This window comes from Lemur catta, chromosome 4, assembly GCF_020740605.2.
Source record: "Lemur catta isolate mLemCat1 chromosome 4, mLemCat1.pri, whole genome shotgun sequence".
Taxonomy (NCBI): domain Eukaryota; kingdom Metazoa; phylum Chordata; class Mammalia; order Primates; family Lemuridae; genus Lemur; species Lemur catta.
The window spans coordinates 47,052,829-47,066,452 of record NC_059131.1 but is presented as its reverse complement, the minus strand read 5'-3'; the positions used below and the strand labels follow the sequence as shown (position 1 = coordinate 47,066,452).

Below are 13,624 nucleotides of genomic sequence, written 5' to 3'. Positions count from 1 at the left end.
TGATAGGATTATAGGCGTGAGCCACCGCGCCCGGCCCATAAGTGTTTTCTATTAACTGATGTACATTTGGCAACATGCTGCCAGTATAGTGCTCCATTTTCCTTAACATGAGACTAAAAGACAGAAATGTGCTAATGCCTTTTCAGGTCTCGTGTTTGCTTGCTCCTAATAAAGAGAAATTGAATGAAGCATTTTATACTACCTATTTCAAAAGACTAGTCAGATTAAATAAAAAGATATTTTGTATTTATGCATTATATTGAGGTTGTCTATAATTATGCCCTAACATGTTTGTTTTTCTAGTGATTTGTATGATATATTCTTTATAGTATTATAGTAGGCCATGGATGGTAAATGACTAATAGATGAAGTTGTTTTGTACCTACTTAATATATAAAGTATCTGTGCCTAATTCTGTACATAAATTATAAAAAAGTGATCCTAAGATGTCACTGCATGGTTTTCAAAATTATTTCCATTTTATGTAAATTATTTCAGGTTTTAAGGAAGTTGATCATTCAAAAGACACAGAAAGCTATGAGTATGACTTGATAGGAGTGACAGTTCACACAGGAACAGCAGATGGTGGGCACTATTATAGCTTCATCAGAGATATAGTTAACCCACATGCTTATAAAAACAACAAATGGTGAGTTTAAAATATTTTTTTCCTTGGATTTTTAAAAACTTTTTTTGTTTTTAAGGTGTAAGTTTGTGCTAGTTTTCTCTTTAGATGTATTTTTATTTTTATAAAATCTTTCTATAAAAGTAGGAAAAAGGACAGACAAAATTTATAAATGAAGGTGACTTTCAAAGGACAGTATGAATCATTTCTTCAACTTAGATATCTCTGAACTCTTGAGAATTTCAATGCTTTCCTCAGAAAAATGAACACACAAATTTCTGCATACAACTTTAGGAAATTCATAGACAGTATTCCAAATCTTACCTTATTTTTTCATTCATTCAAGAGCTGTGTACTGAATATCTTCTATTGGGTGATCACAAAGTCCTTATATGTGCCAGTTAGAAGTTACCTACATGCTCCACCTTACCTTTTCCCTCCCACACACATTATTATTATTATTTTTTTTTGAGACAGAGTCTCACTCTGTTGCTGGGGCTAGAGTGAGTGCTGTGGCGTCAGCGTAGCTCACAGCAACCTCAAACTCCTGGGCTCAAGCAGTCCTCCTGCCTCAGCCTCCCGAGCAGCTGGGACTACAGGCATGCGCCACCATGCCCGGCTTATTTTTTCTATATATATATTTTTAGCTGTCCGTATAATTTCTTTCTGTTTTTAGTAGAGACGGGGTCTCGCTCTTGCTCAGGCTGGTCTCGAACTCCTGAGCTCAAACAATCCGCCCGCCTCGGCCTCCCAGAGTGCTAGGATTACAGGTGTGAGCCACCGCGCCCGGCCACACACATTATTTTTATCATTTTTTATCAAGTTGGAAGTCATTAGATGAGTCCCCAATAGCTATTTTTTTGGTCTTAAGATGTTAGGTAGGGCCTGGTGTGTAGTAGGGACTGTATTCTAAGGGTTGGGAATATGGCTTTGAGAAAATGTATAATTGTTGATTGATTTGCAGTTAGCAGAATCGTGTTATTGAATTATTTCTCACTGCTTCAGCCATCATGTCTGTGATGTCTTTTACTTTTTTTATCCATTTCAATATATTTTCATAAGCATATTTTTTACACCCCCCCACATAAATATATTTTGTATCTTTTTTTGGTCTTACATTTGAAATAGTACCTTTATGTTTGATAGTTTGCCTGGGCTACAGTGCCGTGGCATCAGCCTAGCTCACAGCAACCTTAAACTCCTGGGCTCAAGCAATCCTCCTGCCTCAGCCTCACAAGTAGCTGGGACTACAGGCATGTGTCACCATGCCCAGCTAATTCTTTTTTCTGTTTTTAGTTGCTTATCTAATTTATTTTTATTTTTAGTAGAGATAGGGTCTTGCTCTTGCTCAGGCTGGTCTCGAACTCCTGACCTCAGCCTCCGGGAGTGCTAAGATTACATCACATTTCTTAATGTTTCCTATCTGGTATCTTTCCATGTTATATTTAAGCAAACTTTTTTTTTTTTTTTTTTTTTGAGACAGAGTGTTGCTTTGTTGCCCTGGCTAGAGTGAGTGCCCTGGCATCAGTCTAGCTCACAGCAACCTCAAACTCCTGGGCTTAAGCAATCCTACTGCCTCAGCCTCCCGAGTAGCTGGGACTATAAGCATGCGCCACCATGCCCAGCTAATTTTTTCTATATATATTTTAGTTGGCTAGCTAATTTGTTTCTATTTTTAGTAGAGACGGGGTCTCGCTCTTGCTCAGGCTGGTCTACGAACTCCTGACCTCGAGCGATCCACCCGCCTCGGCCTCCCAGAGTGCTAGGATTACAGGCGTGAGCCACCGTGCCTGGCCTAAGCAAACTTTTTATTCCTTGTTTTTATGAGTTCTTTTGTAAATCCTGGCTTGTAATGGATCTTTTAGATTTTAAGGTGGTTATAACTATTACTATGTTATAAAGTTATAGTTCCAATTTAAAAATATACACAATACAGAGACATTCAGTACATACATACTTGATCAATACTATATGCTTTATTTTAGGTATCTTTTTAATGACGCTGAGGTAAAACCTTTTGATTCTGCTCAACTTGCCTCTGAATGTTTTGGTGGAGAGATGACAGTAAGTTATATTTAGAAATTGTAAGTGGTTTGTGACTAAGTTCTTTGTTGTATCATAAAATCCAAATAGCAGAGTCACTAACCTAACTTTCTTTTTATTGCTATGATTAATATTTATTGAATTGATATTTATTGGAAGTTTAGTGTGTTCACAGTATACACTAGATACTAGGAAATATTTTAAAAGTATTATTTCTGCCTTCAGCAGTGTGATTAAGAATACAAGACATACAGATAAAAAGCTAAATAATAGTACATCAGTTGTATTACAGTGCTGTGAGAATTATGACTGAATAAATTCTTTACTCTGAATTATATGGGACTAGAGGAAAAAGAAATTACTCTTTACTGACTTAATCTGAAAACTTTTGGCAAGATTGTTGGCTTGAGCTGAACTTTAAAGAATCATTCTTCAATGGTAGTCTGTCTTTTTTAAAAAAGAATTGTTCTTTTAGTGCTTTTTGTAACAGCAGCAAACCTGGTTAACACTAGTTAATAAGGATAGACAAAGAACATCTTCTCTATTACATAATTGACAATAGGACATAAAAGAAGACAATTAGGTTGGACTATTATTGTAATAATTTCATTTCTCCATAGGCAGTTTTTCCTAGTACCAATTATCTGAAAGATATTTTTAAAATACTCTACTGATTCTCACAGCAAGGTATTAGTCTTTTCCATTTCACAGATAAGCCCAAATAGTCATTTTTTAATTTAATAACCATGTTAATTATGAAATAATCATTCACATTCTGGATTTTACACTTGATCTTAGCCAAAAAGCCAAGAAGTAATACACATTCTTGATTTTAATGAAGGGCTTCCTTATTGGTTCTTGGTGCTCTTATCTACTATTCTGAAAGGAAAAGAAAAAGGAATAATAGTCTAAACTGTGAACAATTTGGAAATGAGTAGAATAGGGAAATAAGTATTTAGTTACTGCTCAAGCTATCAGTAAACCAATTGCATCGGTAGATGTTATTCCTAGGACATTTCCTTAAAAAATAAAAGGAAGGAAGAAAAGAAACTTTGCAAAGTTCTTAACTTGAAAGGTTGTTTTTCAAATTACAGGTCCATTTTATTTCTTACTCTTTTACATATTTTATGGTAAAGTACATTGGGGGAAAAATGTTTTGAATCTTTGTTTTAAAAAATTTCTGCCTTGATCCCTTAACGTTGTTGCTCATAATGCTGCTTGTCTGCTTCTCTTCGGTTTGGGGTTGTGGGTTTTTTTGTTTGTTTGTTTTTCTGTCACAACATACTCAGAGTTCTTCAGAATTACCAATAGAATCTTCATCTCCCTGCTTATTAAGAGATAGCCCTCAAGTTCTCAGAAGCCCCACCACTGAACTCTTCATATTCCACATGTCCAGTTGCCTCCACATGATACTTTCTGCAGCTTCCCTTAGTCTTAACACTCTTTCTTTCTTCTTACATGCAAATCTTAGACCTTTACTGATTGTTTCCCATGCCTTCATGGCCTCTTTCTTTTGTTTCCATCATTTTTTCACTCTTTTCCTTCAGTTTTGTTGTGTGATGTCTTTGGTTGACTGTTAACCTTTTTCTAATATTTTCTTTTGCTGTCACCCATCAGCTGCATTGCTTAAAATGTATACTGAAATATCCCCTTAATCTGCTGTAATTTATAACTATGGGGCTCAAAATTTTGATTGTGAAGGATTGGTGGAGGTACATGTGGGTTGTATTTTGAGATTTCAAAATAAATTAGCCTCATACCAAAGAAATGATTTGTTTTTCTCATTTATAATGTTGCTGAGGATGAAGAGTTTAAGTTCAGTTTTCAAATTCCATTTATTTATCACATTTACAAAAATTAGGACCAGGCTAACTATTTTCTTACAATACCTTTATTTTACTTTGTTATAGTAAAATTTTCTGTCTCAATTTTATAGTATTCTGTATCTTAAAAAGTAGTAAAAATTTATAAAGCAAACAAACAAAAATACCAAGTATGCTACTAGGGTATGTTCGCCAAATTTGTGAAGTATATAGGATATTTATGAATACAATGCTATTTGAAAACTATTCACAAAGTTACTATGAAGTATGAAAAGCTGTTTATGAAATAATTTATATATAGATATAGCTGAGTGTACTCACTTTTTAAAGTAATAAAACTTATTTTTTTTTAAACAGACCAAGACCTATGATTCTGTTACAGATAAATTCATGGATTTTTCTTTTGAAAAGGTAATCATTTCTTTCATATACAAAAATTTCATACTGTTTTCTTCTGCATTGTCTACTTTTGGAGTTATATGTTGTCAAAATGAAAATGTACTTTTTTCTTGCCTCTTAAAGACACATAGTGCTTATATGCTGTTTTACAAACGCATGGAACCAGAGGAAGAAAATGGCAGAGAATACAAATTTGATGTTTCGTCAGAGTTACTAGAGGTATGAATTCATTTGAGTTGACCAGCAGTTTAAAAGTATGCTAAGTATTTATGCAAGGAATACTATAATGTAAGAGCAGGCTATATAACATTAAGATCTATAATCCACAGTAGACCTTGAGATTATTTACAGATAATACTGATAATAAGGACTTTTGTGAATCAAAAATGAATGGGAATAAAGGAAGTGGAAAATAATTAGCACTGAAAAATAAGAAAAGTGAAAGTTGATGGAATCAGGCTGAGCTCACAAGTAACTTGTGCTGTTGGTAATATTCTCCTTAGACTGGGTGATGGGATATAAGAATTCTTTCTGTTACTCTTCATGATACAGACTCATACACTCAAGCATACAGTATATTTCAAATGCATTTTAAATGTGTTTTAGGTGGGGTACACTGGCTCCTGCCTGTAATCCCAGCGCTTCAGGAGGCCAGGAGTTCAAGACAAGCCTGGGCAATTTAGTGAACCTAATCTCTACAAAAAAATTTAAAATATAGCTGGGTATGGTGGGATGTACCTGTAGTTGCAGCCTCTCAGGAGGCTGAGGCATGAGGATCTCTTGAGCCCAGGAGTTCAAGGCTGCGATGAGATATGATTGTACCACTGCATTCCAGCCTGGGTGACAGAAAAAGACTCTGTCTCTAAAAATATATAAACAAATATATTTTATTTATTAAAAAGGAGCCAAGCTCAGTGGCTCACACCTATAATCCAAACACTTTGGGAGGCCAAGGCAGGAGCATCACTTGAGCCCAGGAGTTTGAGGCCAGCCTGGGCAACATGGCAAGACCCCATCTTTAAAGATTAGCCAGACATTGTGTGGAGTGCCTGTAGTCCCAGCTACTCAGGAAGCTGAGACAGGAGGATTGCTTGAGCCCAGGAGTTTGAGGTTGCAGTAAGCTATGATGATGCCACTGCGCTCTAGCCCAGATGACAGAACAAGGTCCTGCATCGGGGCAAAAAAAAGTATCTCGTTTGTAGTAATGAAGGTTTCATAATTTAATAAGTGATAATAGTATTAATTAAGTAAACAACACAATGTGTGTTGTGTCAATGTTATGAACTCAGTCATCCAGAAGTATAAAAAGTAAATCTTCTCTACAAAGGGGTACCTGATAAAAATGTATTTTTCCATCAAGACAATTCAGCTTTTACTGTCTGAATAAAAAAAAATTTTTTTTTGTACTGTTGGGATCATGTCTTAAAACTGACTGAATTTTGTTCCCCAATTACTTTTAACTGGTATCTTGCCTACCCATATGTTAATTGTAAAAAGCCAAGAATATTTTCTTTTTTCAATTCCTTAAATTAGATTTATTAGCAGAATTAGATACTACTAATTATAGATGGTTCATTAGATTTGAAGCTGTTAAGCTTACCTGTTTGTACAAAAGTTTATCTCAACGACCATCATAACCGTAATTAAATGGATTATCATTTGTTATATGGAAGACTCCTAAAATATTCAGACAAATCTAGACCTTGCTTTATATGAGAACTCAACAATATATATTATAACAACCAGACCACTTGTGAAGTAAAATGAAATTTTACGTAAAAGCTTAATGATGTATATTGTTTATTTATATCAGTGGTTCTCAAATTTCTTGGTCTCAGGACTCCTTTATATTCTTAAAAGTTATCGAGGACCTTAAAGAGGTGTGTTTTTTTTTTAATGTGGGTTTTAATGTGGTTATCTCTAACAGTATATTGTATGTATTATATAAATTATACAAATTTTAAAAACTTTGTCGTATAGCTATCTGATTTTTCTTTATTTTCAAAATATTAAGTGGGTACGAATGTTTTTGGTTACATGGATTGCTTTTGTAGTGCCTGACATGGCTATAGGTTTGTTCATCACCCAAATAGTGTTCATTGTACCCATTAGGTAGGTTTTTGCCCCTCCCCTCCTCCCCCTCCCCCCTGCTTGATTTCTACTAAGTTTTACTTCCCTTTGTGCATATGTGTGTTCGTTGGTTATGTCCAGTTTAATAATGAGTACATGTGATGTTTGTTTTTCCAGTCTTGAGATACTTCACTTAGGAGAGTGGTCTCCGGTTCCATCCAAATTTTTGCAAAAAACTTTTAATTCATGTAAAAATAAACCCATTATATGCTAACATTATATTTTGTAAATAATATGTATTTGTCTGAACAAAATAATTCAGTGAGAAAAGTAGTTCTATTTTACATTTTTGCACATCTTTTTTTAATATCTAGTTTAAAGGAAAACAGTTGGATTCTCCTAACAGCTTCTGCTTCCAGTTTGTTCTGATCTCATTCATCATGTAGCCTCTGGGAAAACTTCATTGTACACTCATGAAAAATAAGAGTTTAAAAGGGCAGATGACACCATAGTATTACTAAGAAAATTGTTTTGCCCTAACCCCCTAAAATGGTCACAGGAACCCCAAGAGTTCTCCAAACATTCTTTGAAAACCACTGATTCACATTGTAACAAAAGGGAATTCCAGACCTTTGCCCTACTACAAGAAGAAAAACAGACTGAACTAACTATATATAGGCATACCTGGGAAATACGGCATTTTCACTTCCAGCCACTACAATAAAGCAAATGTAGCAATAAAGCAAGTAATTTTTTGGTTTTCCAGTACATATAAAAGTTATGTTTATATTCTACTGTAGTCTGTAAAGTATACAATAGCATTATGTCTAAAAACCAAATATATACATTAATTTTAAGATACTTCACTGCTAAAAAATTGCTGACATTCATCTGAACCTTCGGTGAGTCTTAATCTTTTTGATGGTGGTAGGTCTTGCCTTGGTGACTGATGAGGGTGGTGGTGGTTGAAGGTTGGGGTGGCTGTGGCAATTTCTTAAAATATGACAACAATGAAGTTTGCCACATCGATTGACTCTTCCTTCTACCACAGATTTCTCTGCAGCACGCGATACTGTTTGATAGCATTTGACCCACAGTAGAACTTCTTTCAAAATTGGAGTCAATCCTTTCAAACTCTGCCACTGCTTTATCAACTAGGTTTATGTAATATTCTAAATTCTCTGTTGTCATTTCAACACAGCACCTTCACGAGGAGTAGTTTTCCGTCTCGAGAAACCACTTTCTTTGCTGATGCATAACAAGCAGTTCATCATCCATTCAAGTTTTATCGTGTGTTTGCAGCGATTCAGTCACGTTTTCAGGCTTCACTTCTACTTGGTTCTCTTACTGTTCGTACCACATATGGAGTTACTTCTGCCACTGAAGTCTTGAACTCCTCAAAGTTATCCTTAAGGGTTAGAATCACATTCTTCCAAACTCTTGTTAATGTTGATATTTTGACCACCTCCCATGCATGAATCATAAATGTTCTTAATGGCATCTAGAATAGTGAATCCTTTCCAGAAGAATTTCAATTGACTTTGCCCAGATCCATCAGAGGGATGACTGTCTGTGGCAGCTATAGCCTTACAAAATGTATTTCTTCAGTAATAAGAGTTAAAAGTTGAAATTATGCCATGGCTTAGTCCATGGCCTGCAGAATGGATGTTGTGTTAGCGGACATGGAAACATTACTCTTGTATACCTCTATCAGAGCTCTCAGGTGACCCAGGTGCATTGTCAGTGAGCAGTCGTTTTGAAAGGAATCTTTTTCCTGAGCATTAGGTCTCCACAATGGGCTTAAAATATTCAGTAAACCATGCTATAAACAGATATGCTGTCATCCAGGCTTTGTTGTTCCATTTCTAGAGCACAGGCAGAGTAGATTTAGTATCATTCTTAAGGGTCCTGGGATTTTGGAAAGGTAAATGAGCATTGGCTTTAATTTAAAGTCACCAGCCATATCAGCCCTTAACAAAAGAGCCAGCCTGTCCTTTGAAGCTTTGAAGCCAGGCATTGACTTCTACTCTCTAGCTGTGAAAGTCTTAGATGATGTTTTCTTCTGATGGGAAGGCTGTTTTGTCTATGTTGAAATTCTGTTGTTTAGTGTAGCCACCTTCATTAATGATATTAGCTAGATCTGGATAACTTTCTGCAGTTTCTACATTAACACTTGGTGTTTCACCTTGTACTTTTATGTATGGAGAAGTCATCTTTCCTTAAACTTCATGAACCAACCTCTGCTAACTTCAGAATTTTCTTCTGCAGCTTCCTCACCTCTCTCAGCCTTCGTAGAATTAAAGAGAGGGCCTTGCTCTGCATTGGGTGGCTTAAGAGAATGTTGTGGTTGGTTTGATTTATCCAGACCACTGAAACTTTATCCTTACCAGCAATAAGTCTGTTTGGCTTTCTTACCATATATGCGTTCACTGGAGTAGCATATTTAATTTCCTTCAAGAATATTTTCTTTATATTCACAACTTGGCTAACTGTTTTGCCCAAGAGGCCTAGCTTTTGGCCTACCTCAGCTTCCTCACTAAGAATAATGATTTCTAGCTTTGATTTAAAGTGAGAGGTGTGCAACTCTTCATTTGAGACCACTGTAGGGTTATTAATTGGCCAAATTTCAATATTGCACCTAAAGGAACTAGGGAAGCCTGAGGAGAGGGAGAAAGACAGAAATGGCTAGTGAGTTGGAGCAGTCAGGACACAAATGTCTTGATTAAGTTTGTCATCTCATGCGTGGTGCCCCAGAACAATTACAATAGTAACAACAAAGATCACTGATCACGGATCATCGTAACAGATACAATAATAATGAAAAAGTTTGAAATATTGCAAGAATTACCAAAATGTGACACAGTGACAGGAAGTGAACACATGCTGTTGGAAAAATGATGCTGATAGACTTGCTTAACACAAGGTTGCCACAAACCTTCACCTTGCTTAAAAGAAAAAAAAGAAGTATCTGTGAAGTGTAGTAAAGTGAAGTACAATAAAATAAAGTATGCCTGTACATTAGAGTATTCCTGATTGCAGACCTAAACCAGACAATTTTTCCTAATTGTTTCAGCTTATTATTTCAAAATGAGTATGCCTACTTATATTTTACTAAAAAAGTTAAATAAATTTAAAATATTGTGTAAATTAACATTAATATAGGCTTTAGGTATAAACCAGAATGTGGTCCTTTAGATTTATAAAGCATAGCTGTTGACAGACATTCCCAACAGATAATCAGAAAAATTTAGAACCATAAAAGAAATTAAATAAGTAAACTAATTATAAATTGTAGTAATTGTTATGGATAATAAAAGTAGAGTTCTCAGGAAGAGTAGTTGGTAGGGATTGCTGGGGAAGGCGATCAGGAAATACTTCAAGAGGTTAACCTTAAACTGAAACCTGAAACTTAACAGAAGAGGTAATCATTTGAAGAGTGCTCCAGGCAAAGAGAACATTCTGCACAAATTCTTAGGAAGGACAGAACTCGGCATGTTTTAGGAGCTGAAAGATGACCCGTATGGCTGTGATGTTTAGTAAGTTCAACCAAGAGTGGCCCAAGATGAGGTTGCACCAGTTATATGAAAAATAGCTAGGGAAGTTCTGATCTAAATAGTGCAATAATTTCACACTTAGACATACCTAGTTCGCTTCAAACATACTGTGTTGATTCAGTATAGAAAGGCCATCAAAAAACAGATGAATTGTGTTTGTAGAACAAAATTAAAACTAAAAGCACTGTGTGTGGTGGAAACCACAGAACTACAAGCTTTAGGTCCAGAAGCAGATAACATTGACCAGAATCTAGGCTTTTATGGGGTTAAGGGGACAAAAATTACAACACCATATCTAGAACTGAGCTCATGGCTGGAAGCCAGTCTTGGAATGGGACTCCTTTGTTATGAAAAGGTACTGAATGAGATGAGCAGAATGCTGTCAGACTCTCCTCAGGGCTACAGCTTTATAAAAAGCTCTGTGCCTGGAAATGCTCAGAACTCTGAAGCAGACCATTCAGTTATTATGTCTGGGATTTCTCAAACATTACTGTGGAGTGGGAATCCCAATATGCAATTATAATACCTGGTTCTGAGTTAGTGTAGTGGGCTGGGAAGGCAAGTAGAGGTGAGGTAGTTGAAAATCTTTAATGGAAGATTAAAGATAAGGTTGGAACTTTCATCTCGCAATGAACCTACCATCTAAAATTCCAAAACACAGAAGTGTTTTGCTAAGACAGCCAGTAATATGAATAATCAGAACATCTAGATAAAAATAATGTTGTGGAGCTGACAAAGATATATGTTTAAATTATTCATAGAGATAAAGGAAGATAAAAAACAGTAGTGTTCCTACAGGCCTAATGTCAGAAATAATCATTTTTCATTATTTTTATGGAGTAAACAAAATCACCTCTGATTTAGGTCTGCCAACCTGAACTAAATTTTCTTATTTTGCCAACTTTTGAACAGAAATTTTCTTTCATAACCTATTCTTATCAAAATGCAACATGACTTAGGTTTTATTCATTTATATGCTTGCTCTTCAGACAGATAGGATTTCAGAGTTCTTTCAAAATCATTATAAATTACATTTAAAAGCCCACAATTGCTTGAGATAGCCAGATAAGTAATGATTAAATTAGAGTAGGTTTAGTAACTACTTTTATATTCCATATACCCTGGGGCGGGAAATGAATTTACTGAATGTGTTTTTTGTTTGTTTTATGAGTTTTAAGAGCATACTTTTTTTGTCTAATAAAAATATTGATAAAACAGAGTGAAGTAAACTGCTTTCTGATATCTAATGTTGACATTTTTTTCTTCAGTGGATTTGGCATGATAACATGCAGTTTCTCCAAGACAAAAACATTTTTGAACATACATATTTTGGGTAAGTTTGGTAAATTTAGTAGATTTTTTAATACCTTTTTTAAAAAATCTTATTCTGTAAGAATTTTAAATTATTCATTCTTTTTAAATTCTAGGTTTATGTGGCAGTTGTGTAGTTGTATTCCCAGTACATTACCAGATCCTAAAGCTGTGTCCCTAATGACAGCAAAGGTAATAAATATATAAACTTTATATAATTTTGTAAAAATTTATTACTTTAAAATAATTAAATCTTCTTTGCTTAATTTTATTTTTTCTCATAGTTAAGCACTTCCTTTGTCCTAGAGACATTTATTCATTCAAAAGAAAAGGTATGTGTGTTTTATATTTTAGATTTATATTATTTACAGATATCATTTGGTTTTTGTTCTCTTTGACATAAAAGTCCTTATGCTTTTACTGACTTCTTTTTTTTTTTTTAAAGCCCACAATGCTTCAGTGGATTGAACTATTGACCAAACAATTTAATAATAGTCAAGCAGCTTGTGAGGTGAGGTGACTAATTCAACAAACAATGCATAGATAGTTAAGAATCTTTTTTGTTTTGTTTTTTATTCTTAACGGAAATGGAATCTCAAAATAGTTTTATCTGTTTTAAATGATAGGGAGCCCTGTGTAAGTTGTCTCTAAAAGCATTTGATGATTATAATTTAGGTATCAAATCTGTTACACTGATTAAATAATTGATTATTTTAAAATCTGTGGGTTTTTCCCCTTCATTTAATGGAAGAAAAAAATTACAGAAAATTCAAAAGACTCTTCCAGGTATTTCTTAACTGCTTTCATTTTTGTTTTCCAGCTTTATTGAGGTATAATTGACAAACAAAACCTGTACATATTTAATTAAGGTGTACAATGAGATGATTTGATATATGTGTACATTGTGAAATGATTGCCACAATCAAATTAATTAACACGTCTGTCACCACTTAAGTTATGTGTATATCTGAGTGATGAAGAGCACTTAAGATCAGATTTTAAGTAAACAGTACTACAATACTATTAGTTACAGTAATGATGTACGTAAGATCCTAGAATTCATTTTATAGCTGAAACCCAATTGTACCCTTTGGCCAACATCTCCCCCATTTCCTCCACCTGTCTCTTAACTACTTTTGAATGTTATTGAAAAATATTTAAAAACACCTATCACTTCCTTACCTCCCCCCAAAAATACATCTCATTAGATCAGTTTATTTCTAATTATATATCCCCCCATTTTAAGAGAGATGCATCCATAAGAATAATCTACTCACAGGGGGTCACAACTTAACTGTATTGACATCTTAATGTTTATAATTTTTGATTAGCAATCAAAGATTTGTAAACCTACCTAGGAATGCAAGTCTTGTGAATTTTTCGGAGTGGTGGATAGTACCATACAAGAGATGAAATTATAATTTAAGATATTTTTACTTAGAAGGTCATCTGATTTTACCTTGTAGCAATGGAATAAGAGAATCTGATCACCAGAAATTTCAAATACAAAAGTATAACTTTTTAAAGCTTCATAATGAAAATTTGGAAGCAAGCACAAAAGTAGAAAGGTATAATGAACCCTCATGTTACTGTTACGCAACTTCAACAACTAATAATAATCTTTCATTCTTGTTTCATCAATTGCTATCCTCCCATGCCTTGTTGTCAGCTGAAGTGTTCTAAAGCAAACCTAGATACCATATCATGCATCCATAAACAGTCAATATGTATTTATAACAGGTGAAAACTTTTAAAATATGTATATAACCAGAATTCCACTCACTCATGGTAAAATTAGA

At 34.5% G+C, this 13,624-nt stretch overlaps 1 protein-coding gene across 3 annotated transcripts in view; it reads left to right on the top strand.

Moving 5' to 3' along the window:
• The window catches only part of USP34 (ubiquitin specific peptidase 34), a 221,669-nt gene that overhangs the window by 168,683 nt on the left and 39,362 nt on the right, over window positions 1-13,624 (top strand). For 2 of the 3 annotated variants that reach the window (XM_045549681.1, XM_045549683.1), the window contains exons 50-57: window positions 499-649; window positions 2,611-2,689; window positions 4,849-4,902; window positions 5,014-5,109; window positions 11,783-11,847; window positions 11,942-12,017; window positions 12,110-12,157; window positions 12,271-12,336. In XM_045549681.1, coding sequence (XP_045405637.1) covers window positions 499-649; window positions 2,611-2,689; window positions 4,849-4,902; window positions 5,014-5,109; window positions 11,783-11,847; window positions 11,942-12,017; window positions 12,110-12,157; window positions 12,271-12,336 — 635 coding nt within the window. The remainder of the gene's footprint in view (window positions 1-498; window positions 650-2,610; window positions 2,690-4,848; window positions 4,903-5,013; window positions 5,110-11,782; window positions 11,848-11,941; window positions 12,018-12,109; window positions 12,158-12,270; window positions 12,337-13,624) is intronic. The other variant, XM_045549682.1, reaches the window with a different exon arrangement.